Raw genomic sequence first — 22827 nt, 5'->3', positions numbered from 1 at the left:
TAGATCCCCACATTCCTTGAATAGGTGCTCTGGTGCCGTACACACTTTCGGGCTCGAACGTTAAACATTCCAATTGCCGCACTTTGACAACTCCTACCAGGGCACTATCGCATACCCGGGCAATGTCAAGATCGTCACTTTGTGATATGGTCGCCATGACATACAATGATCCTTTGCTGTCAGGAGAAAACCAAAGATGAATGACACACTCTGTGGGATTTTTCTTTAAAATGAAGACCAAAGGCAGAGAGGAAGTTATTTTTTGAAAAAGGCATCCCAGTTTCTGCGGTGTGCTCCATAACACTTTCCAGTCGTGGCCACGATTTCAGCGAGCACTGTAGATTTGTGGTCGCGCGTACAGCCTCTTAATGGATAAGCCGTTGACTCGGGCGTTCGACATGGAACAAGGCGTACTTTCTGAAAATCATGGTCGGGCATATAGAATATCAGCGGACAAGCCGTAGATCTCCATATGCACCAGTGCGATATTTCAATTAAAGTGGTCACGCGTATGTAATCTTGTTGGACAGGCTACTGAGTCGCACATGCGCAAGAGCTTTTTTGGAAGAATCGAGGTGGCGTGTATAGATTGCTGCCGGACATGCTGCTGACTCTCACATGCACCAATGTTGCACATGCGCCAGGGACTTCTCTCAAAAATCGTGGTCGCGCGTATAAAATATCACCGGACATGCCGTAGAGTTCCGTATGCACCAGTGTGTTCTCAAAAATTGTGGTCGCGCATATAGAATCTTGTTGGACAGGCCACTGATTTGCACATCCGATGGTCATTGACATGCGGAAATGACACTTTCAAAAATCGTGGTCGGGCACATAGAATATCATCGGACAAGCCAGAGACTTCCATATGCACTAGCATGATTCCCCCCAAAACGTGGCCAGGCCTACAGAGTCCCGTTGGACAGCCCATTGATCTTGACGTATCAACAAGAACGTTATCGGGCCGAAGATCATCACAAAAGAGTCGGAAAGGGCCATTGCAGTGTTCCTTGGATACTTCCCGCGATATCTTGCGAAAAAGACAGCGAGCAATGTATTTCTTCCGGCAGTCAGCCTCATCTGTAACTGCATCATTGCGTTGATGCTCAAGATGATATAGTTGTTGTTTGGCAAGCTTCTCGAAGTAATCGGCCGCATTGGTAAAGCGTTGTTTTGCAAATATACCAGGCGGGATGTTTGAGAATTGAGCGAGCCGATTCATATTGAAGTTGAGTGGTCGCTTCTTCACAGTCCAAGCTCCTAACTCGATCTGCCCCAGGGCTCCAATAAAGGGAAATGCTGGTTTTGACAGCTCAAGCATGATCTGAGCCATGCCATAATAAGCCCTTTTCAAGTCAGACTCAGAAATCTTAGGGTTCAAAGTAATTGTCCCTTTAAGTGGGTCCCTGAGATATCTAGACAAGGGAGTCCCTTCAATAATGGTCATGACGATATAGGGGCCAACCGCACATTTGCCAGAACCTAGAACCTTTGGAACAGGGATTGCTGTATTCTGAGCAAGATAATTCATGATTGCCACCTCATCTTCTACCTTTTCATTGCGAAAAACGACTCGACCGAGGGCAGTAAATCGAACCAAGACGCGAAAGCCGTTTTGAGTAGGTGACCCGGTAACAGACATTGAAAGCACCATTCGAAAACAGTGAAGCCGCGGTTGGTGTCCCAGGCCGGTGCTTAGCTGCAAGCTGACCGGCCAGTTCTTCTGGTGAATTTCTGATCAAATTCTGTATCCATACCTGGAAAACTTTCTCCGACCGCTGCTCTGCAAGGTGGTCGAAATCCATTTCCGAGGGCAGCGTGGGTGAGGATCTGGCGGGTAGTGCCTAGGTAGATAGGAAGGCGAGGATAGAATATAAGGCCCTCTTAAAGACAAACAAGCTGTAATAATGGGAGCGAGAATCAACTCAAGCAAGCTTTCAAGAACAAGGAACCGTTAAAGTCGGGGCATGGAACCTTTGAAAGTTGCCTAGCTAGCTGCGGGGATCTCGGTTGGCTAAGGTTACTCGCCAAGATTAACCCGTTACGGATTAATTCAAAACAACTCTTATATAGCCACCTGATTGGGCGGTTAAGCGGCAACAAATAGCCTTAAGAACTATCCTAATCTAGTGTGTAAACGTAAAAGACCAGTTACAGAGAAGAAAGAGCTGAAAAGCATGCTAAAGCTGAAATAACGGAATGATGAAGGGAGTGAAAACTGGCAAGAAAGAACATATTTCCTGGGCGACAAGCAACTCCGGCCTGATCGCAAACGATTTCAAAGCGGAATACAGTAAAACAGAGACATTCAGACACGATGAACAACCTAGTATCCTGCAGTCCGCCTGGGACGCCTGGTCCCGGTAGTCCAATAATCCCATTGCGCCTCCACATACCCACCACATTTGTTCTGGAGCGTTGTTGAGTTGGCTGTGCTCGCTGCCATCCTGGATGTCGGCACAGGATAGATGGACTAAATTTCTTACATTCGACTCTAACCCTGGAATGAGATTAATGATAGCAAATGGCAGACGCGAGGAGTCGGGAGCAGTACGAGAAGTTCCTTTCAACCATGCACTTGTGGTTTTGCAACATGGCTTTGCCATCCAAGAGGCATTACGCGCATAAAAGATGGCGCAATGGCCTCGAGATTGTCAAAGTTGGGAAGGTAAAGGTCAATCTGAAGGCTATAAATACAGTCTCTTGCTATCCTAACAGGACTTTGCCTTCTTAGACATATAGAAAGTTCTGACCTCTGCTACCACTTAAAATACATGAGGATATGCTATTAGTTTTTCTTTTTCTTCTGCTTTTGTGACTCAGCAGTTATCGCAACAAGCCACATGGTGCATCGCGATGAAGTGAGGATGATGCAAATCAGGGGGCTGGATAGGCTACAACAGGCACAAGGATTCTTGATGTTGACGGCAGAGCTGGTTAGAACTAGAACTAGAATGTCAGAATGGACTGCCAGTTTTGTAAGCCACCATGAGTGGTTTGTACTAGACCAGATTCTGCCCTATTTCATAGAGGGAGACTGGGCAGCGCAACAATTCATGCTGGCAAACAGGGAGGCAGAGAGCTGAGAAATATGAGGGATGCTCAAATGAAGGTGTGCTTGTTCCTTTGGAACGTGTCAGATGTGAGGTTTCAAATAGCATTGGGATATTAATGCAGTAGCAAGTGGCATGTAAGAGCAGACAGGCGGCGCCTCTGTGCTTGTGGTCAGTTAAGAGTGTTACATACGAACGTGGTTTTGTACATTCTATTGACTTTCTTCAGTCTTTGACAGAGTATAGACCTTCGCCTTGCTCGGTCCCTTTAGTGTCGATCCTTCAATTTCGTACACCAATATACTTGGATAGACCCTTGGGTCCTCCCTGGAAATTGTTCCGCAAAGCCCTTTGCAACCTCGGACCATGGTAGCTTCTGTTCCTTCCTTAACTTCACCAGAAGATCGACCTCCTCGGATGTCCATTGTCTATGTTTCCTGAGGTTGCGCGGAGGCTCATCGTTGGCATTGAGAGTCGGTGCGGTCCCATAGGGCCGTGTTCGAGGAGACACTGACTGCGTGTCATCTGTTCCTGTTTTGCCTGTTGTCGATGAAACATTGAAAGCGCCCAGAGACTCAGGCATACAATGTGATAGCGCGCCTTCGAACAGCCAAGAAAGGAACTGTAAGCGTTCCTCAAATGGTAACGTAAAGAAATGGGAACGCAGGGTGAGGAAGGAACCTCTCCCCTCATGCGGCGCAGCGCCGGTTCGAGGTCGTTTGGCGGGTCGCCCTAAGGACTGCCTTGTCCGGCTTGATCGTTTGCCGGATGTCGACCCCTCCCTAGGACTGTCGCCATCATGGTCCCTCTTGCTAGAGGCGATCCCTACTCTCATAGTATCACTATGGGAGTGCTGATTTCGCCTATGATCATGGCCGTGGCCATAAGAACCAATCATCCGGGGTGTGATGCTCTCGCGGGGAGGTTCAGCCTCTTTGCTGACACTCCGGTGACATTCAGGGATGGGATGAAGGTCTGATGCAAGAGGGTCTGGAGAAGAGCGAGCGGTGTCTCGTCCCTCATCGATGACTTGGCTGCTGTCGGCGGTGGCTTGTTCAAGTTGGATGCCTTCATGGGTCGCGTCACCGGAGACGATTGCCGGATCGATTGGAATTGTATTCTGTGCTTCCGGCAGTCGTGGTATATCTTCACGGATAGTCGTGGTTTCAGGGAACGGAGCGACCTTGTCAATTGCATCTTCCAAAAAGGACGGCGATTCTGGGGGAACATTGCTGAAATCATGGCGATCCTTTGCCTGATGGTGGCCATGATCCCTGGGACTGAGGGGCTGCCCTTGCAGGGTTGGTGCTGACACATCCGAGTGAGAATTGGCGGACGGAGACTTCAACACGGGACCGTCACCGGGTCTTGGACGGAATGCAATGAATTCTGAAGTCGTCCGGCCCGTTTGACGGCCTGGAGGGCGATGTGAACGACGATGCGAGCGTGTTGTCGCACACACCTCAGCTGGCGGACGAGCAGGAAGGGGATGCTGATGTTGATGTTTTTGGGTAGCAGGCTGGGGAGGAGACGGATGAGCTGGATTACGGGCTGGATTTGGGGCAAGGGGAAACTCGGTGAGGGATGCAGGGGTCGGGTATCTAGGAGGATATGGAAGATTGTGCGAGGAGGATGGTGGCTTGTCATGGGGGATCTTATATGGTCTGAAGTTATCCGCATGGAATGTGGTGTTCATCATGCTGGGGGCCCCGAAAATGCATACAGATGAAATGTGTAAATGTGCGTGCGAAGGGAATGATGGATCTGGTGTAGGTGCGAGGGCTCGGCCATCCTTTTAAGACGAAGATGCCAGGCATCACACCGCTGGCTGAGAGCAATATCTCCCCATTTCTCACATCCTCACGTCCCCGACGAAAACAGCGGCATCCTTCCCCGTCCCCCTCCTCCCAAATCCGTTCGCAGCTGAAGGCAGGGATGATGCTAAATCCATCCCGCGGCAGCCGCCCAATTTTCGGTCCTGCTGACGTGTCCACCGGTGACCAAGAAACGAAGACGGGCTGTCTCACGCATGCATAACGAACCCGGGCCATAGCGGCAAATCGCGAAAACCCCCGGTTACTCTCCGGACATGAGAACATAGCAAATCGGATCAAAGGAAGATTCCGATGGGAGCGAAAATCGACTAACCGAGCAAGGGCGTTGGAACCATAAAAGTGAGCCAGCCGTCCGATCTCTAAGGGTCACTGTAACGTCGAGCGGAGACGCATTGGTAGGAGGACCGAACCAACAATGAGTGCGGCATTTTTGCAATTGGCCGTCACATCAACAGAAATTCGAATGGGAAACCGCTTGGACGTGTAGAGGGGCTGTGTCAGTGATTTCACAAGGTCAGGAGATCGGAACGCCCCCCCGGTTGAACCAGTCGCGATGGTGGAGCCTCGGTTTCCTAGCAGGTTGCCTGACTCCGCCATCTTTACGGAAAAATGGCCGAAGGTTTGACGTTCGAGACATTCGAAAAGAACCGACGTGCCAGAGACGGGAGATGAGGAGCGAGGAGCGAAGGCATCATAGAGTGACGAGAAGAGCATTCATAGAAAATAGACAATGGTTCATGCGATCAATCCGGTTTGACCGTTCAGGGGGGAAGACGGGAACGGTTGCCGCGACAGGAGAATGACAAGCGGATTGACCCGACTCCAGGTTGGTACGAAACGCAGGGGAAAGGGGTCTGAAAAGTGGTCGTCCAAAGCAGGGGAAGCGACTCAGCTGGCCGCCGGCGACTCCGGAGGTGCAGGGGGTACGCTTGGCACCTTCCCGGTTAAGGGAACTCATCGGATCGCACGGCATCGACCGTCAGGCCGGGAGACAGTGGGAAGAAGAGAAGATGGAGGGCGTCGGCCGTCGAGGGACGCACCTGGGCTTTATATATAGATGGGCGGGCTCCGCAGGAGCGGGCAAAAGCGGCCAGGCCGGCGCTACCCCCAAACAGGTCACATCGGCCCTGTCTAAGCCGGATCGGGCAATAGATCACCCTGGGGGGCAGGCGGTGAGGGGCGGCAGATGGACCGTGCAATGGCGGCCGTTTCTGGCGCCCGCTAACCGTCTCATCGTATACTGAATACTCTCTATGTATGGAGGTTTTACGAAGTTACGTATTCGATTTAAGTCGTCAAGGGCTGTAGCAAAAGCCTTGCAAATACACGGGCGCATGGCCTCATTTCGAGTCTTTCCACCATGGGCCCTCCGCCCCAGCACTTCCAGTAGCATAGTACAGTATCGGCGGCGATTTCACGGTCATCTGACTTGGGAGTCTGGAGACTGGACAAAGCCGCCAATTCAAAGAACCGGCCAAAATCCATGCATGACCATCCATCCATTCATGCGCTAGTCAGTCATGGCCTGCCTCATGGGGCCCGGTGTGCGGAGAACGACAAAGCTGGCCAATCCAGGAACGCCGGCATTTTCGGTGGCAAGTCGAGGGCCAAATTGAAACGACCAGAGACTCGAAAAGCGTTGAGCAGCATGAGGTCTTCATCTGCCAATATCAGCTCGTCAAAGTTCACTTTAAAAGCCGGATTGAAGATGTTCAGTAATGAGAAGCGATGCGAGGCGAACGGATTGCGATTCGTTGGGCGGAATGCGCAGGGATGCCTGAGGCTCAAGTCACATGTCCCGCGAGATGGGTGGAATGACGGTTGTCTCCAGAAACGGATTGACCAGCAGTCAGGCCACCGGTTCATAACTTACCTACCTTTAGGATTGTAAGGAATTTTTCCGGGCCTTAGTTATGGTATGAAGACCTATGAATTACTTCAAGCTCAGGCCAGACACGATCATTCGATGACAATTGACGTCAGTACGGAGTATCTTTGTTTACATCACGCCTCTATCGCTAGACCCATCTAATGATCTAAACCATTGCCAGGCATACAGTACTCTGTAGACATGTCGTTGCAACTTGGCAGTTAAAACTATGAGACTCCTCGGCCCGACCTTATCAACGGAGTACGAGTACATGTCCGCCTGGATCAACAAACCTTTCCGCCTGACGGTCCGGCCCTGCATGCAGGTGCAATGTTACCCTCGACGGTTGACTCCATCCCGTGTGAGGAGCGAATCATTTATAGTACCTAGAAGTCATGAGTTGAAAAATTCGTCCCCGTGAGACAATATCTCAACCTCTCTCTGACTCTGATGAATCTGCCTTTCGTCTGGCCCAACCGAGCAGAGGACTAAAAGCCGTACGGAGTACCAGTACTCCGTAGAAGGGGAGGGGATCCCGCATCACACAGGTTGAAGAGCTCATTGTCCACACCTCCTGATCCTTATCGGCTTTCTTTCTCAGCGATGGCTCCGACACAGACTGGTCAGATGACCTCAAGGAACACACAATCTGCGCTCTGATCCGGGGCATGCAGTCGATGGTTGATCTGGATGTTTCTTGGCAACGGAAGTCGGGTCACGTGGACGAGAGAAGCTCTTGACTTACATAAGCAATCCAGGGCGATTGCGAACCGAGAAGGCATGTGTTGGTACAGTAGCTCCAGGTGACCTCAACGGCCTCGCGTGTGATTAGATGTAGCTCGGCATGCTCCCTCATCGCAGTAGTCTTTTTGCGACTCTGTAATTCCTCATTGTTCGCGTTTATCGTCCGTCGACGTGCCAGCCAAGTCCTGGCTTGAGCGGTAAACAACGTTCGAGCTGCAGCGCTCCGCTTTGGACGGCCCGCATCAACAAAAGTCTCGCGCCTTCGGTTGCTCGTTCGAATTCGTCATCGACGTCCCCCTGCCCGTGCGGTTGATACGATCACTCTTGGTTGGGTTCACGATTGGTTTCGTTCCACCAGAGCCTCCTTCCCATGCCTTACGCCCTTGGCCTGTCCGAGTGCTGGTTCCGTCTTGTCGCCATCCCCAGCCTGGCAAGAGGGTCGACTCGATCTTAGTCTAATTGCGCCGGCCGGTTCCATCGACGTCATTGTCTGAGTCTATCATCCCCCTTCCGTCGATCGCGTTGCGTTCGTCAGGTCCATCGGGGCTGCGTCCAGCCACGACCCGGCCGGGATGGAGGCATGCCTGGCTTGTTTACGAGCCATTGACAACTTTTGTCATATCACGGAATGTCTAGGACCGGTGAGCGGTCGTTCGCGAAGTGGGCTCTATGAGCCGACTCTCCAGGATAGCGAGCGGGAGGCCGTGGCAGACCTCCTCCATTATCTGGAGAACGTAGGTATTCTCTGTCGGGTATATGAATGGTACACACTGACGACGCCGGCCTCGGTAGCGAGCCGAGACGGATTTTTTCTCGGGAGAACCCCTGCAAGCATTGAGTACGCTCGTGTACTCGGACAACGTAGATCTACAACGAAGTGCGAGTTTGACGTTTGCTGAAATCACCGAGCGAGGTGGGTGGCCCGGCTTGATGGCCCTGATGAAAGAGCTGACATTTGCCAGATGTCCGCCAGGTCGGTCGAGACACACTTGAACCCATCTTGACGCTGCTGCAAAGCCCCGATATTGAGGTTCAGCGAGCAGCAAGCGCTGCGCTAGGCAATCTCGCGGTCAACAGTAAGTAATGAAAGAAATGATTCATCCAGGAAATTCGCTGATGTCGTCCCAGCCGAGAACAAGCTCATGGTAGTCGCGCTCGGCGGTCTATCGCCATTGATTAAGCTCATGATGTCCCCGAATGTCGAAGTGCAGTGTAATGCCGTCGGCTGCATTACGAACCTTGCAACGCATGAAGACAACAAATCCAAGATAGCCCGCTCGGGTGCCCTGGGGCCTCTGATCCGACTGGCCAAGTCTGAAGACATGCGGGTCCAGCGCAACGCGACGGGCGCGCTCCTGAACATGACGCACTCAGATGACAACCGCCAACAGCTGGTCAATGCCGGCGCCATTCCCGTTCTCGTGCAGCTGTTGTCATCCTCGGACGTCGATGTGCAGTACTACTGTACAACCGCGCTGAGCAATATCGCCGTGGATGCCGCCAATCGTAAGAGACTGGCCCAGACGGAGTCACGCCTGGTGCAGTCTCTGGTGCAGCTCATGGATTCGTCCACGCCCAAGGTGCAGTGCCAAGCCGCGCTTGCTCTACGGAATCTCGCATCGGACGAGAAGTACCAACTGGAAATCGTGCGCGCAAAGGGCCTTCCTCCCCTACTTCGCCTCCTGCAGTCCTCCTACCTTCCTCTAATACTGTCCGCTGTGGCGTGCATCCGAAATATCTCCATCCATCCGTTGAACGAGTCACCTATCATTGACGCTGGTTTCTTGAAGCCCCTGGTTGATCTCCTTGGCTCCAAAGACAGCGAGGAGATTCAATGCCATGCCATCTCGACGCTACGGAATCTAGCAGCCAGTTCCGATCGCAACAAGGAACTTGTTCTTCAAGCTGGCGCCGTGCAAAAGTGCAAGGATTTGGTGCTGTCAGTCCCTGAGTCCGTTCAATCGGAGATGACGGCCGCCATTGCCGTGCTCGCTCTGAGCGATGAACTGAAGCCGCAGTTGCTGAAACTCGGCGTGTTTGACGTGCTGATTCCGTTGACGGACTCGTCCAGCATTGAGGTGCAGGGCAACAGTGCGGCTGCGCTGGGCAATCTGTCGTCCAAGGGTAAGCCTTTTCTCCAGATGTTGTCCCAAGTGCTAACAAACCATCACAGTGGGCGACTACTCCATCTTTGTCCAAAACTGGACAGAACCCAGCGGCGGCATGCACGGATACCTGACGCGGTTCCTGGCCAGTGGTGACCCAACTTTCCAGCACATTGCCATCTGGACGCTGCAGCAGTTGCTGGAGTCGGAGGACGCCAAATTGATCGAGCTTATTTCCATGTCAGAAGAAATTTTGGACCTCGTCCGGCGCATCTCGGACCGCAACATTGAGTCGGACGACGAGGAGGTCGACGACGGCGAAGCCGAGGTAGTCGCGCTTGCACGTCGGTGTTTGGAGCTTCTCAGCAAGGGAGGCCGATAGACGCTTGTTGAGGGGTAGCATTGCTCTATACGATCGTTTATACGGTACCATCGTTTCTCCTGTTCTACCTTGCATGGGCTACTAGTGACTTGCCATTTAAATACGACTTGGTGTTTTGAGCATTGGAGAGCGATCTTTGGGATGAGCCTGATGTTTGATCTGTTGATGTGACACCGTCCGCATGTATTAGACGTGTCTATATCACCATCATCTAACGATGACATGCATTTGATTACAATCCCTGGCGCCAACTCGAAAAGATGACAACTGGATTTAGGTACAATATGTATCTGACGAGTTTCCTGTTTAGGAATCGAGCTCCATCGACGCCAAGACCGGAGTTCACCGAGAGTTTCTTTTCTTCTGCTCGAAAGAAAAATTTGTACCTTTCTCTTGGATAAAAAATGACAACCACCACAGCAAGGCTTCCCACGCTCGCGGTGCCGGGGCAGCAGCTCGGGCCCACGAGCACATACGCCGCGGGGTCAGGGACTCACATCCGAGATGGGACCATCTACGCTTCAATTCCTGGAACAGTGGTCCTTGAGCCTTCCCCGTCTTCATTGCCTGCAATCTACTCGAAACAAAGCGGCAGCAACAACAACAACAAGGCCACAATTCACGTCTCGCGCTCTGGGGTACGCGGGACACTCCCCACTACTACTCAGAAAAACCAACAACAACCGGCAAAGAAACCCCCAGTGAAGCACAGCACCTTGCCCGCTGTGGACTCGACCGTCCTCGCACGGGTGACCCGCGTGCAGAAGCGGCAGGCAACACTCTCCATCCTCGTTGTCCTAGATGACACCCTTCCCCAAACCTCTTCCTCCTCCTCCTCCTCCTCATCACAAAGAACAGACAACGACGATCTCCAAGCCATCCTGTCGACCCCCGCAAACCCACTCAACCATAACACTGCGGATGAACTGCGCTTTCAAGCGGTGATTCGTAAAGAAGACGTGCGGGCCGTGGAAAAGGACCGCGTGGTGATGGAGGAAATGTTCCGCGTTGGGGACATTGTGCGCGCCACGGTCATCTCGTTGGGGGATCAGAACCATTATTATCTGACCACGGCGAGGAATGATTTGGGGGTGGTCATGGCGAGGAGTGAGGATGGGAATATGATGTTTCCGGCTAGTTGGCGAGAGATGAAGGATCCGGTGACGGGGAAGGGGGAGTTGAGGAAGGTGGCGAGGCCATTCTAAGCCTTTTCTTCTCTTTTTTTCTTTCTTCTCCGATATTGATGAATGGGGATGTGCCGTTTTGTTTTGGATACAAAGGGGCATTGGCATGGCATATTGCCTAGACTAACCGGCGCAGGCGCAGGGAAAAGTCTGGGGCATATGAATCGGAAATGGTTTATATATATATGATACCCCGAATATGATCTGATGCATCGAAATTTCAGTTTTCTCCTTCCATCGATTTGAACTTTCACCGGCATGAATTGAATGACCCTCCTGGGTATAGCATAGTCCGGACCTCATCTAATGTCTGACTATGTTTGTCAAAGGAGGAAGATCGAACAAGGCTCTCTTCCTACATCAAATAATCGCGGCTGATTATTCGATGGGACGTGAAGAAGAGACCTCCCTGTATCCTCACCCTGGACTTACAACAAATCCATGAGATTCAGGGAGTGAATGAGGGATACATCCATTCATCTTTTCTAACTACCTACCCTACCTAGGTACGTAGGTACTTTTTAGGGATACTTTAGTAGAAGGGAATTCTTATCGCTTCAACGTCTTCTGCTTCTCCGCATCTTTCACCAACTTCTTCCCCTGAACCACCAACCCTTTCCGCTCCCGTACCGCATCCATGTACCGCTTGGCCACATTCTCCCGATCGGCCAACTCCCCCAGATCCTCGAGCTCTTCCTCCGTGGCCGGCACCCAGAAGGGGTCCTCGTCGAGGGCCTCGAACCCAGCAAAGATGAGCTGCGGGCTGGCGGCGCCGGAGGTGCGTTTGCGGATTTCTTCGCTGAAGCCGAATGATTCGGCGACGGGGAGGAGCGAGAGGATGGTGAAGAAGGGGGTGCCTTCTTTCATTGTTTCGGAGAGGATCCGTCCACGACGACGGGTGATGACGCCGTAGACGCGGCCGAGGACTTCAGCTGTAGGACTTTGTTAGCTTGCTGTCTCACGAAGGAAGAGGGAGGGAGGGGGGGGGGGGGGGGGGGGAGGGTGGGAGCATATACTTGATGCTTGGATCTCGCAGCTGTACATGGCAAGCATGATTCGTGGCGACCAGTCTAGGAATCCTTGTGAGATGGACTCACGGACGGTTCGAATCGCTTCACCCGTTAGACGGCCCATGTCCGGCGCCTCGTTCTCGCTTGGTCGGTGGATGCTCACGTCCTCGAGGATCACCGCGATGCCCTGTACGGGTTCGTGGCATAGCGGGCCCTGCGCCGTCGCCAGTTGGAAGGCGTACGTGATCTTGTCGGAGAGATCGCGAACGGTGATGCCCTCCTCGGTCGTAGTAGATTGGTCGGCGTTGTTGTTGTTGTTGGGAGTCAGGCTGAAACAATTTACGTTAGCAAAACATCATCGAGTAGGAGGGAGAGGGGAAAAACAAAAAAAAAAAAAGGCTTACAATTTCTCGCTCGCGTTCGCCGAGGTTTTGTCCACCAGAATATTCGGCCCGACACGCCGCGGTCCAAAGGCTGTAATCCTATCCACGATGTCCCGCCATATTTCCTCGTCTTTCACCTCCGCGAACAGCTTTCGTAGCTGCTTCTTGAAGTCTTCCACCGACAGTACGTTGCGCTCCGGCGAGTCTTGCTCGTCCACCTCCCGGCTCTCGATTTCCTCGGCGTTCTCCTCGGCCGTTTCTTGATCCTCGGTGGTCTTCTGCACCCGCGCCCGCTTCTCCGACTGCAGCCGTTTGAGCGTGCCGCGGTTTTTGTTCAAAAACTCCGTGACCTCTGCCGGCAGCGGTACGACCCGCAGCTTGATCGTCAGCTGCTTCGAGGGCGACACTGTCAGCACGCCGCCCCGTCCGAGCTCCGGGTGCTTTGGCGCGGCCATCTCTGGCACGCTGACGATTGTCTCCCGGTACGGCACAATCGGCGCGCCCACCTGGATCTCACACCGGGCGAATCGCTCGCGGAGGTCTTTGAGGCATCGCTCAAGATGCAGTTCACCGGCAGTGACTATGACATGTTCGCCGCTCGGCAACATCTCGTACTGCGCGCACGGGTCGCTCTGCTCGAGCAGCTTGAGCCCCTCGATCATCTTGTTCAGGTCTGTCGGATTCACCGGCTCTAGGGCCACGCGCACGATGGGCGGACTCGTCAGCGAAACGCCCGCCAGGTTGATGCTGCCTTCGAGCTGACTGCACAGTGTGCCTGTCTTCAGGACATGTCCCGCCAGTCCCTCCACGCCAAACACCACGCCTGCCGGCACGGTCTTAAGAGGCTCCAGGGTCCGACCCATCAAAAGGTACAGGTTCGTGATGGTGACCTTGCGCGGCTCGGGGCTGGCACGGGGGTCCGCGGGGGAGAACTTGGGTGGGATCACATAGATCGAGTCGCCCACGGACAGCGACCCACAATATAGTCGGGCGAATCCAATCAGATGCTCCTTCTCTGGTGCTTTTTCAGCCTTGTCCCCCTCTGCATCGTCGTCGTCCAGGCTCGCGCTGGCCAGCGACGCCGTCGCCCGCGAGAGATCATCTGCCCCGGCACTGTTGGCCTCTGCCTGGATCCGCGCAACCTCTTCCCGCTTCTTCCGCGCCAGCTCCCGTGCCTCATCCGCAGTTAACGAGGCACCGACCCGTTTCGTGTTCTGGGGAAGTTCGCTCTCCGGGATGGCAACCATCTTGCTGACGTATGCCACGACGGGGTCCTCCGGGCCGGTCTTAAAATCGATCATGGCCCGCTGCACCTTTTCATCAACAAACTCGGAGCCAGGTGATTCTTTGATCACCTCGGGCAGCCGTTCGGCCTGTGCTTGTCGAGGACTGGGAAGGTACTCTACCACGGACACCAGCACTGCGGTCGACAAGGGTAGCCAGGCCGAGAACAGCGCCAACATGATGTTCCTAGACTCCCGTGATCGCAAGACATGAGGAGGAATGGTGATGTTGAGCGATTTCGTAATCTTTTCCAGCATGGCAGGATCCCTATACTCTTTGATTAGTATATCGTCGTTGAACTTCGCAGAGCCACCTACCCCTTCCCCTTTGCGCCGCCCGTTGTCGCCTCGTACGCCGTCCAGATGGGCTCCAACACGAATTGGACGAACATGGGCTTGAGCGCGCGCCCCTTGAGATGCTTTTGACCAAGCACCCTCCTGGTCTTTGGATCCAGGTAGTAATCACCCCAGAGCACCTTCTCAAGCACCGCACGCTTCATGCCGAGCTTCTTCTCGTACAGCAAGGCGAACTGGCGGACAGTGAATGCCCAGCCATCCGTAGCACTGCTGAAGATAACGTTGTTCTTCTCCGGCGAAAAGTACAGATCCTCATCGTCACGTTCCTCAAACTCGTTATCGACCGCAGGGTCGATGTGAGCCTGAGCACCATTCGCGCCGTCCTGCGCCGTCGATTTCCGGGCCTGGTCCCTATCGCGCGACGCTGCGGCGTTGACGCGTTCTTCCATACGCTCTCGCCAGAGCAAATCTTCTTCCATACGCTCCCCCTGATAGAAGCTGCCGAGAACGGCATTGACTTGCTCGAGAATCCGGGTCAGGTGCGCGTAGGCCTCTGCGGGGGTAATCTTCAGCTCCGTGACCAGACGGTCCACCTTGTTAATGACCAGCAAGGGTTTGAGCTGCTCGACCCACGTCTGCCGCAACACCGTCACCGTCTGGCTGCAGACGCCCTCAACGGCGTCCACCAGCACCAGCGCCCCGTCGCACAGCCGCGACGCCGTCGACACCTCGCTGCTAAAATCGATGTGGCCCGGCGAGTCGATCAGGTTGATTAGGTACTCCGCGCGGGTTGGCGGGGCGTCGGCATCCGCGGCGGACCGCCGCAGCATGGAAAAGTACAGCGAGATGGCCGACGACTCCATTGTGATGCCGCGGATCTGCTCGTCCGGCCGCGAGTCCAGGTAGCGGATCTTGCCCGCCAGCTTCGGCGAGATGATCCCATTGGTGGCGATGAGGCTATCGGTGAGGGAGGTTTTGCCATGGTCCTACATCGATCGGTCGATCATTGATTAACCCTGGTGGCTCGCGCGACTCGAACTTCTCGTGCTAAACTTACCACATGGGCGAGAATGCAGATCTGGCGACGAGGTCAGCGGTCGAACCGGGAAAAGTGAGGGGCAGTACGTACGTTTCGAATGTTATCTGGCTGTTGCTGAAGGCGGATGAGGTCCTCGACGTTGACGACGGGCATTTTCGCACATTATCTGCGCGGAGGGGCACGATCAAGAATCTATCAGAAACTTCAAGTTTGGATGGATTCAGTTTTTTATTTTATTTTCTGCGGAGAGTTTCCCATCCCTCAATCTCCAGGTTGAAATCGTGGCCCGCAATGAATCTCTCGTATTTTTTTTTTTTTTCCTCTGACGACCGGATATCACAGTGAGTCATAATTATGTCCATCGAAAGTCGTCCTTGACACATCTACCCAGCCAACACTCAATCATACAAGGGAATGAAAGTCTACTGAAGACGGAGAAGCGTACTTGATTCTCAAATGGGTCGCGAATAAATTTGAGAGCAATTCCAAGGTCTGTCATCTCTTTTACAAACCGCTCGAGCCTAGACACGGCGGTCCATGGAACAAGTGCCTATTCTTCGCCAGCTTCCTCAAAAGACAGCTTGATCTTCTTCTTCTTTGCCTTTGGTTTACTCTTGGGTGCAGCATGCTCGCGCGCCTCTTCTTCCTTTTCACCCTCAGTGTCCTCGCCAACCACCTTGGCCTGTTTCCTCTTCTTTTGGCCTCCAATCTCGGCCATTTTCTGTTGCGACTGCGGTTTGGCGGCCGCTGCGTCCTGCTTGTCAGCGGGCAGCTCTGACTCTGCGCTCTCAGTCCTCTGCGGCGAATTTTCCGAGTCTCTCTTCTGCGGACCTTCCTCTTCGCCGCGAACTAGAGCCTCATATTCTTCTTTCGAGATTGTCTCGTTCGTCTCTTCGAGAACATACGTCGGATCATCGTCCTCGTCGTCCTTGGGCTTGCGCGGCAGCTGCTGGGGCCGGCGAAATGAGTGGCCACCGACCTGGCTGCGGAGGGCTTGCAGGAACGCAGGCTCCTTGGCCTCTTTCGATGGTTAGAATCTCTGTCCCAATAGAGCACGAATGTATCGTACCGTAAGTCAAATTCTTTGCATTGAATGCCATGACGAGTGAAGAAGGCAATCGTACTAGTATGTCTCAAGTCATGCCCGCCAAACAACCAAAGAGACACCAGTAATAGGGTCTCTTTGGCTCGATGCTGAGTAGAAAAGGATTGCGCTCAGACACTCAAGAAGTCCACATATTTGAGAGGAAACCCTGTCCTGTAATAGAGCGGGCGAGAGAAGCAATGATCGCGCTGCGAAATCAGCATCTTTCGATGCCAAGAAACGCGGCAATTCAGCCAATAAGGTTTCGTGTTAGTTCTAAGCCTTTCCAAATCAGGCATCAGCGAATTACGATAATCTTGAAGTTCAAGCTGCAGCTTCGCTAGAGGCGCATCACCGTGTCTTCCACGACGAGAGCCACCATGCTGTGCGCAAGTAAGTTTCGGCCTTTGAAATGATAGAGCGACGCGACTAACTATGAACAGTTTCCGGGGAAGCACCCCAGGTGCCGGTGATCTCGGTCAAGAGCGGTATGTACAGTCGATAACTCGGGCCTAAAACTCTGGCTAATCCTGCAGGCAATGTCTTCGAGAAAAGGCTCATCGAGGCCTATATCGCGGAGAATGGAAAGGACCCCGTGACGGGCGAAGAGCTCACCAAGGATGACTTGATTGAAGTCAAAACAGCCCGCACCGTCCGCCCGCGACCTCCCACGCTTACCTCGATCCCCTCGCTGCTCGGCGTGTTCCAGGAGGAATGGGACGCGCTTGCTCTCGAGACATTCAAGCTACGACAGGCCTTGGCTCAGACGCGGCAAGAGCTTAGCACTGCGCTTTACCAGCACGATGCAGCCGTCCGAGTGATTGCGAGATTAACCAAGGAGAGGGATGAGGCCCGAGAGGCATTGGCCAAGATCTCCGTCAGCGCTGCTCGTCCATCCGGAGGTGACGCGATGCAGGTGGATAGCACGGGGCTTCCGCAATCGGTGGTTGCCCGGATTGATAGCACGCAAGAACGGTGCGATCCTCCCGAGACACAACTCGTCGATGCGATGCTGACGTTGGCAGGCTGTCGAAAACTCGGAGCAAGCGCCCGATTCCAGAGGGCTGGGCGACGAGTGAGACAATTCAGTCGTTTAAGCCAACGGTCACCTCCGAGCCGCTGTATCCTGGTGGGAAGTCTCTTGCCGTGGACTCAACGGGCGATCGTGCTTTGGTGGGCGGCATGGATGGGGTTGCTGGCGTCTATTCAGTTTCTCAAGGAAAGGTCGTGCAGACCCTCCAGGTTGGCGGGCCTGTGACAGATGCGGTGTGGGTGGGAGACAAGGCGGTTGTCGCATCTGCCACGGGTGCCGTCAAGGTGTTCGAGAATGGTTCGGAGGTCGCGAACTTTACCTCGCATGCGGGTGAAGTTACTGCTCTTGCTGTACATCCAACCGGTGATATCGTTGGCTCGGTTGGCGCGGACAAGAGCTACGTTCTCTACGATCTCACTACCTCGACTCCAGTCGCCCAGATCTATGGCGAGACTGGTATGTTTTCCTACAAAAACAAACCTTTCTGGTTCAAGCTAACAACGCTCTTAGGCATTCTCTGTGCCAAATTCCACCCTGATGGCCATCTACTCGGCCTTGGTGGCGCCGACGGCCAGGTCCACATTTATGATGTGAAGTCTGGCGCGGCAGCGGCCAGCTTCCCAATGTCTGCTCCAGTCACCGCTCTTGCTTTCTCCGAGAATGGATACTTCATGGCGGCTGTGACTGAAAACTCCACCTCCATCTCCGTGTGGGACCTGCGTAAGTCCAAGCTGCACAAGGTCCTGGAAACGGGTACCAAGATTACTGCACTTGACTGGGACTATACAGGCCAATTCCTCGTCAGTGGTGGACCGAACGGCATCACTGTGCAGCAATATACCAAGGCCACCAAGGAATGGTCGGAACCCCTGCGCAGTGCCGTCCCGGTGGTGGCCGTGGCCTGGGGTGCGTCGGCACAGAACATTTTGGCGACCAACAAGGATGGCGTTTTGACGGTGCTGGCACAGGCATGATATGTTTTTTGACTACTCTGTACTCTAACCATTACATGTTTTCGTTTGATGATGCTGTCTTTTTTCGGATCTCAAGGGCGATGCTTTGACAGTTGACACCTTCAGTTGCATCACGTGATGTATCGTCATCCCTTTTGTCGGCTGTATTATGTAATCAGTAGTCAGGACTCCTGATGGCCTGGGTGCAACAAGATGAGGAAGCAGGCGGCCTCCATCTGCCAGCATCTTTTCAATTGCTAAATTGTCTTTTAGTGAAGTGAATCAAGAACAGAACTTTCCACAAACCGGTGTTGTTGGATCGCCACTTTGCCTTAGATACTTACTCCTTACTTACCATTCGTTCAACCGATCGGGTTTTAGCGGACCTGGATTCACTACTTTGGATTTCGCCTCTCCGACCCCCAGTTCAATCACTGGCATCTTTCACTACATCTTTGGCTGCCTGTTGCCTACCACCGTCATGAGCAGCAGTAATGGTGTTGAAATAACGGGCATCAGGTCCCGCAAGGTACTATCTCGTTGGCCGTTCCCTGCGGGGCTGCCTGCAACCTTTTGCAGTGGTTATCTGGACGCTCGGGAATTCCAGTTTGACTGATTTTTCTTTTTTTCGCAGAGACCACGCACAGACATGTCCAGTTCCTCCTTCTACCGGTCGCCGGGAGCACGGTACGGCGAGCCCTCCAGCTCTTCGTCGGGGACACAACGATCCGGACGTCCACGAAACCCCTCAGGCGGCCGACAGCAGAGATTCGAAGGCGATGGTTTTGACTTCCGGCGGCCGGTTATGTCTAACGACTCTCCTCGGAGAGAGGAGGTCATCGATCTGACGAACGAACCTGACTCGCCGCCACAACAGGCCGGCGGGCAACAACCGTCGCTTCCCGGCCGGGGACGGCGTGCACACCGTCCGCCACGGTTCGGGAGGAATATCATGGCCGATGTGGTCGATTTGGTGGAGGAAAACGAAGACAATGAGGTTGAAGAGGTCCGGCCGGAGTCCCCCGATAGTCCGGAAGTGCAATTCATGGGCGCCACAGTGCGTCCGCAGCCTGCGGCGTCGAGACGAAGTATGAGCCCATCGACCTTGCTGCAGTTCTTGCGTGAGCCTTTTTTTGGAGCGGACGACTTTATGGCGCGAGAAATATTTCGAGATGAGATCGGGCTCCGCGCGCGGCATGTGATATCCTTGCCTCGAATGGCTTACGGGGATTGGCTTTCCGAACCCGAACCTGGGCCCAACCTCGACCTCACAGTAGAAGTCCCGTTCTTCGACTACGGAAATCTGTCCACTTTCAATGACCCAGCCCCGTTACCCAGGGGGAACACAACGTTAAGGCCGTCCTACAAACCACCGACTCCGCCGCCCGAGGGCTTTACACGGACGGTGGGCCCTGATGACGTCGTTGTCTGTCCCAACTGCGATCATGAGCTGGGCTCTGGGCAAGGAGAAGAACAGCAGATTTGGGTTGCGAAACCATGCGGACATGTACGTTTCCACGGCGTAAGACACATGTGTCGTTCATCGCTGACAGTCTGATAGGTTTATTGTGGTCAATGTGCACGGAACCGCTCCAAAACAAAACGAAATGCCTCCACTACGGCAAAGACCAAGCCGTTTTCCAAGTGTAAAGTTGAAGGCTGTGAGAAGTCAGTCAGTTCACCAAAGGCAATGTTTCAAATATTCCTCTGAACATGGCATCTTTCGGCGGCTTACTGTGGTGGTTAACATGGAAGGGCGTTTGCGGTTCTCTTGGTGGCTGGGAATGGCGGGACCATCTACCATATACTATGTATCTGATACCCAATCTCGCATCTAATAATTGAGGCATTACTGTCCCCATGAAGGAATCCGGCGCCTTTCAAAGTAAAACATCTCATGTACAATGAGCCTAAAATACAACCCAAGAATCCAACGCCGAGATACGAGAGAAAACCAGCATATTCATACATGCACACAATCACCCGCCATCTATACCGTCTTGAGACCGCCATGGTACGGCGACCAAATGCCTCTGACACTCTCGTTCAAGCTAGTAACCGGCTTCTTCGTTCTCTTCAACTTCTCCCCGCTGGCCTCCTTGAGGAGGTTCGCTTTCTGCAGAATCTGCTCCTTGGTCATATTCCGCACACAGATGGATTTGATCCGGCCGTTAATGTAGTAGCCCTTGAGGACCGGGTGCTTCTTGGGTCGCGGGGAGACGCGGATTTCAATCTGGGGGTTGGCTTTGGCGAAGGACGGAAGTTCGTGCTTTAGGAAGGACCTGTAGTAATCATCATCGTTAAAATAATCCTCGAGGTTTGCGATCCAGGAAGAGATTGACTTACACCATCCCCCGCGAACTCCCTGCCCAGTCGCAGTAGTGGAAATCAATGCGCTTGCATTGTAGGATGAAAGCCCCTACGCCATTCTGAACGGGGTCAGCTCAATGCTTGCAAAACAAAAGGTGCAGAGAGTACGAACCCGGGGCTGAGTAATCGTCCGGATCGCCTGCAGCGGCATGCTTGATGCTGATGACCATCCAAGTTCTCGATACAGGCGCTGCTCAACGGCTTGATTTTTTGAGCCGAAGCAGGTTGATCATCGCATGATCTGATTGGCTCCACTAAGCGGGCTACGGCGGCTAAGCGGAGCATCATCACGTGATCTAGTCGCCAGACCTTGGCCAACGCGCAGCTGCGGCACGACCGCAAACTCTCCCTTGTTGGCCTCGTTCGTCCGTCGCCGGATTTAAAACAGGCGTCGACGGTCGCCGTTGTTGCATGATCGACCTGTCGACTTTTACTTTTTCTCGTTGCGCCTCATATTTTCGGCTCTGTCGTGTCCCTTCAATTCTATCTTCGTTGCCTGATTTTCCTGTCACGCCCATGTTCCATCTCCCGCGTCAACGAAGAGCAAGATGACCGACAAGCTCCCTCCGAATCTTCTGGCGCTTTTCGCACCGCGTCCGCCGCTGCGGTATCTTCCACCCATCGATCGTGCTCCGGATGACATCAAGAAGAGCACACTCACCGGCGTCGCGGACTACGTCCAAGAGCTGAAGAAATACGGAGAGGAGGTCCCTTACCATCCGACGGAGTGTTGGCTGCAGCGCAAAGCGCGACTCAAGGCGGAGAAGAAGGAGCAGATTGAGAAGCTGTTGACTGAGGGAGTGAAGAACTGTATGCTGCAGAAGCTCGAAACGTTGTGAGGTTGTGCTGCTGACTTGGCGTTTAGATGATCCAAACAAGGACCCCCAGGTCAGAGGAGATCCGTACAAGACGTTGTTTGTTGCGAGGTTGAGCTACGATGTCAACGAGGCGGATTTGGAGAGGGAGTTTGGTCGATATGGGCCGATCGAGCGGGTTCGTCGTCCTTTTGTCGAGGGTCACAAGGTCGTGTGCTGACGAGTCGCCAGATTCGGATTGTCAGGGACACTACGGGGAAATCAAAGAAGCCGCATCGGGGATATGCGTTTATCGTATACGAGCGGGAACAGGATATGAAAGGTGCGGACTATTCTAAGCAGCTCGTTTTTTTTGAGATGATGCTTACTGTTGTCTAGCCGCCTACAAGGAAACTGATGGAATTCGAATCAAGGATAGGCGTGTGCTGGTAGATGTTGAGCGCGGCCGAACGGTCAAAGGCTGGCGACCACGACGCTTCGGCGGTGGCCTCGGCGGCCGGGGATACACCAAGGTCGCGCCGGCCCGACCACTTGGCCCAGGCATTAATGCACCGACAGGCCCTGGGGGATTTACAGGTGGGTACCGGGGCTCTTACGGCGGACGGGGCGGCGGATTCCGTGGGTACCGTGATCGAGGATACGGCGGACCCCGAGCAGGGGTCGGATACCAAGGAGGGCGGAACGGCTTCGGCGGGCAGCCTCCACCAAATGCGCCCTCAGGCCCTAGCGGTGGACGAAGTGGTGGGTATGGCGGTGATGATCGACGAGGAGGCCGATTTGACCGCGACGCTCGTAAAGCAACAGGCAGCAATCAGGAACCAATTCGGCCGCGCGAAGGATTTGGCGACCGCGACCGTGACCGGGAGTCTGATCGTGGTTACCGCGACCGAGACCGAGATCGGGACAGGTACGGAGATAGGTACGGGGATCGGGACGGGGATCGACGAGACCGTGACCGTGACCGCGACCGCGACCGAACCCGGGATCGTGATCGAGACCGTGATCGTGATCGTGATCGTGACCGTGACCGGTACGCGCGGAAGAGATATCATGACGACGACGCTTATGATGACCCGCGTGCCAAACGAAGGTACTAGCCTTTCTAAGCATCGGAAAAAAAATTCAGCATCTCTGCAAACAGGATCTCCCGCTTGGACAAAGCGACAAGCGACAAGCGAGCACGAGCTCTATCACCCATACATCCATCCCTTCCACCCGGGCCCATACCTTGATTCAATTTTTCTCTGGCGCCGGATTTTCTCACTCATACCCATGTGTTATTAAGCTTGTTCCTCTATGATTCCTTTTAATGTGTTCTAGATATCTGAACCAGTTGAAGCTCAAAAGCAACAACGAAAGTGCGAGAGGAATGTGTGGGTAAGTATGA

At 53.7% G+C, this 22827-nt stretch overlaps 11 protein-coding genes across 11 annotated transcripts; 6 read left to right on the top strand and 5 right to left on the bottom strand.

Annotated features, from left to right (window-relative positions):
- Positions 1–724: 724 nt before the first annotated feature.
- On the bottom strand, positions 725–1531 carry VTN31DRAFT_4388 (uncharacterized protein; the record flags this gene model as incomplete). Its single annotated transcript, XM_069404770.1, has 1 exon — positions 725–1531. One exon carries the CDS (start codon positions 1529–1531, stop codon positions 725–727), a length of 807 nt encoding a protein of 268 aa, XP_069261711.1.
- A 1790-nt stretch (positions 1532–3321) lies between these two features.
- On the bottom strand, positions 3322–3888 carry VTN31DRAFT_4387 (uncharacterized protein; the record flags this gene model as incomplete). The annotated part of the gene is made up of 1 exon (XM_069404769.1): positions 3322–3888. One exon carries the CDS (start codon positions 3886–3888, stop codon positions 3322–3324), a length of 567 nt encoding a protein of 188 aa, XP_069261710.1.
- A 1553-nt stretch (positions 3889–5441) lies between these two features.
- Positions 5442–6132, top strand: VTN31DRAFT_4386 (uncharacterized protein; the record flags this gene model as incomplete). The annotated part of the gene is made up of 2 exons (XM_069404768.1): positions 5442–5467; positions 5715–6132. The coding sequence occupies 2 exons, from the start codon at positions 5442–5444 to the stop codon at positions 6130–6132; spliced, it is 444 nt and encodes a 147-aa protein (XP_069261709.1).
- A 1942-nt stretch (positions 6133–8074) lies between these two features.
- Positions 8075–9989, top strand: VTN31DRAFT_4385 (uncharacterized protein; the record flags this gene model as incomplete). The annotated part of the gene is made up of 5 exons (XM_069404767.1): positions 8075–8236; positions 8295–8415; positions 8465–8578; positions 8631–9626; positions 9676–9989. 5 exons carry the CDS (start codon positions 8075–8077, stop codon positions 9987–9989), a joined length of 1707 nt encoding a protein of 568 aa, XP_069261708.1.
- Positions 9990–10393: 404 nt separating this feature from the next.
- Positions 10394–11194, top strand: VTN31DRAFT_4384 (uncharacterized protein; the record flags this gene model as incomplete). Its single annotated transcript, XM_069404766.1, has 1 exon — positions 10394–11194. The coding sequence occupies one exon, from the start codon at positions 10394–10396 to the stop codon at positions 11192–11194; it is 801 nt and encodes a 266-aa protein (XP_069261707.1).
- A 528-nt stretch (positions 11195–11722) lies between these two features.
- Positions 11723–15338, bottom strand: VTN31DRAFT_4383 (uncharacterized protein; the record flags this gene model as incomplete). The annotated part of the gene is made up of 6 exons (XM_069404765.1): positions 11723–12105; positions 12190–12512; positions 12588–14117; positions 14168–15132; positions 15204–15224; positions 15276–15338. 6 exons carry the CDS (start codon positions 15336–15338, stop codon positions 11723–11725), a joined length of 3285 nt encoding a protein of 1094 aa, XP_069261706.1.
- A 397-nt stretch (positions 15339–15735) lies between these two features.
- Positions 15736–16285, bottom strand: VTN31DRAFT_4382 (uncharacterized protein; the record flags this gene model as incomplete). The annotated part of the gene is made up of 2 exons (XM_069404764.1): positions 15736–16205; positions 16255–16285. 2 exons carry the CDS (start codon positions 16283–16285, stop codon positions 15736–15738), a joined length of 501 nt encoding a protein of 166 aa, XP_069261705.1.
- A 364-nt stretch (positions 16286–16649) lies between these two features.
- On the top strand, positions 16650–18276 carry VTN31DRAFT_4381 (uncharacterized protein; the record flags this gene model as incomplete). Its single annotated transcript, XM_069404763.1, has 5 exons — positions 16650–16662; positions 16713–16757; positions 16806–17244; positions 17295–17758; positions 17813–18276. The coding sequence occupies 5 exons, from the start codon at positions 16650–16652 to the stop codon at positions 18274–18276; spliced, it is 1425 nt and encodes a 474-aa protein (XP_069261704.1).
- Positions 18277–18736: 460 nt separating this feature from the next.
- Positions 18737–19966, top strand: VTN31DRAFT_4380 (uncharacterized protein; the record flags this gene model as incomplete). The annotated part of the gene is made up of 3 exons (XM_069404762.1): positions 18737–18784; positions 18890–19762; positions 19817–19966. The coding sequence occupies 3 exons, from the start codon at positions 18737–18739 to the stop codon at positions 19964–19966; spliced, it is 1071 nt and encodes a 356-aa protein (XP_069261703.1).
- A 279-nt stretch (positions 19967–20245) lies between these two features.
- VTN31DRAFT_4379 (mitochondrial 54S ribosomal protein mL43) lies at positions 20246–20776 on the bottom strand (the record flags this gene model as incomplete). Its single annotated transcript, XM_069404760.1, has 3 exons — positions 20246–20537; positions 20602–20684; positions 20738–20776. The coding sequence occupies 3 exons, from the start codon at positions 20774–20776 to the stop codon at positions 20246–20248; spliced, it is 414 nt and encodes a 137-aa protein (XP_069261702.1).
- Positions 20777–21173: 397 nt separating this feature from the next.
- VTN31DRAFT_4378 (uncharacterized protein) lies at positions 21174–22537 on the top strand (the record flags this gene model as incomplete). Its single annotated transcript, XM_069404759.1, has 4 exons — positions 21174–21435; positions 21491–21618; positions 21672–21762; positions 21819–22537. The coding sequence occupies 4 exons, from the start codon at positions 21174–21176 to the stop codon at positions 22535–22537; spliced, it is 1200 nt and encodes a 399-aa protein (XP_069261701.1).
- Between the last annotated feature and the right edge of the window lie 290 nt (positions 22538–22827).

This window comes from Thermomyces dupontii, assembly GCF_041956625.1.
Source record: "Thermomyces dupontii strain NRRL 2155 unplaced genomic scaffold VTN31scaffold_3, whole genome shotgun sequence".
Taxonomy (NCBI): Eukaryota; Fungi; Ascomycota; class Eurotiomycetes; order Eurotiales; family Trichocomaceae; genus Thermomyces; species Thermomyces dupontii.
This window is presented reverse-complemented; position numbering and strand designations above follow the sequence as displayed.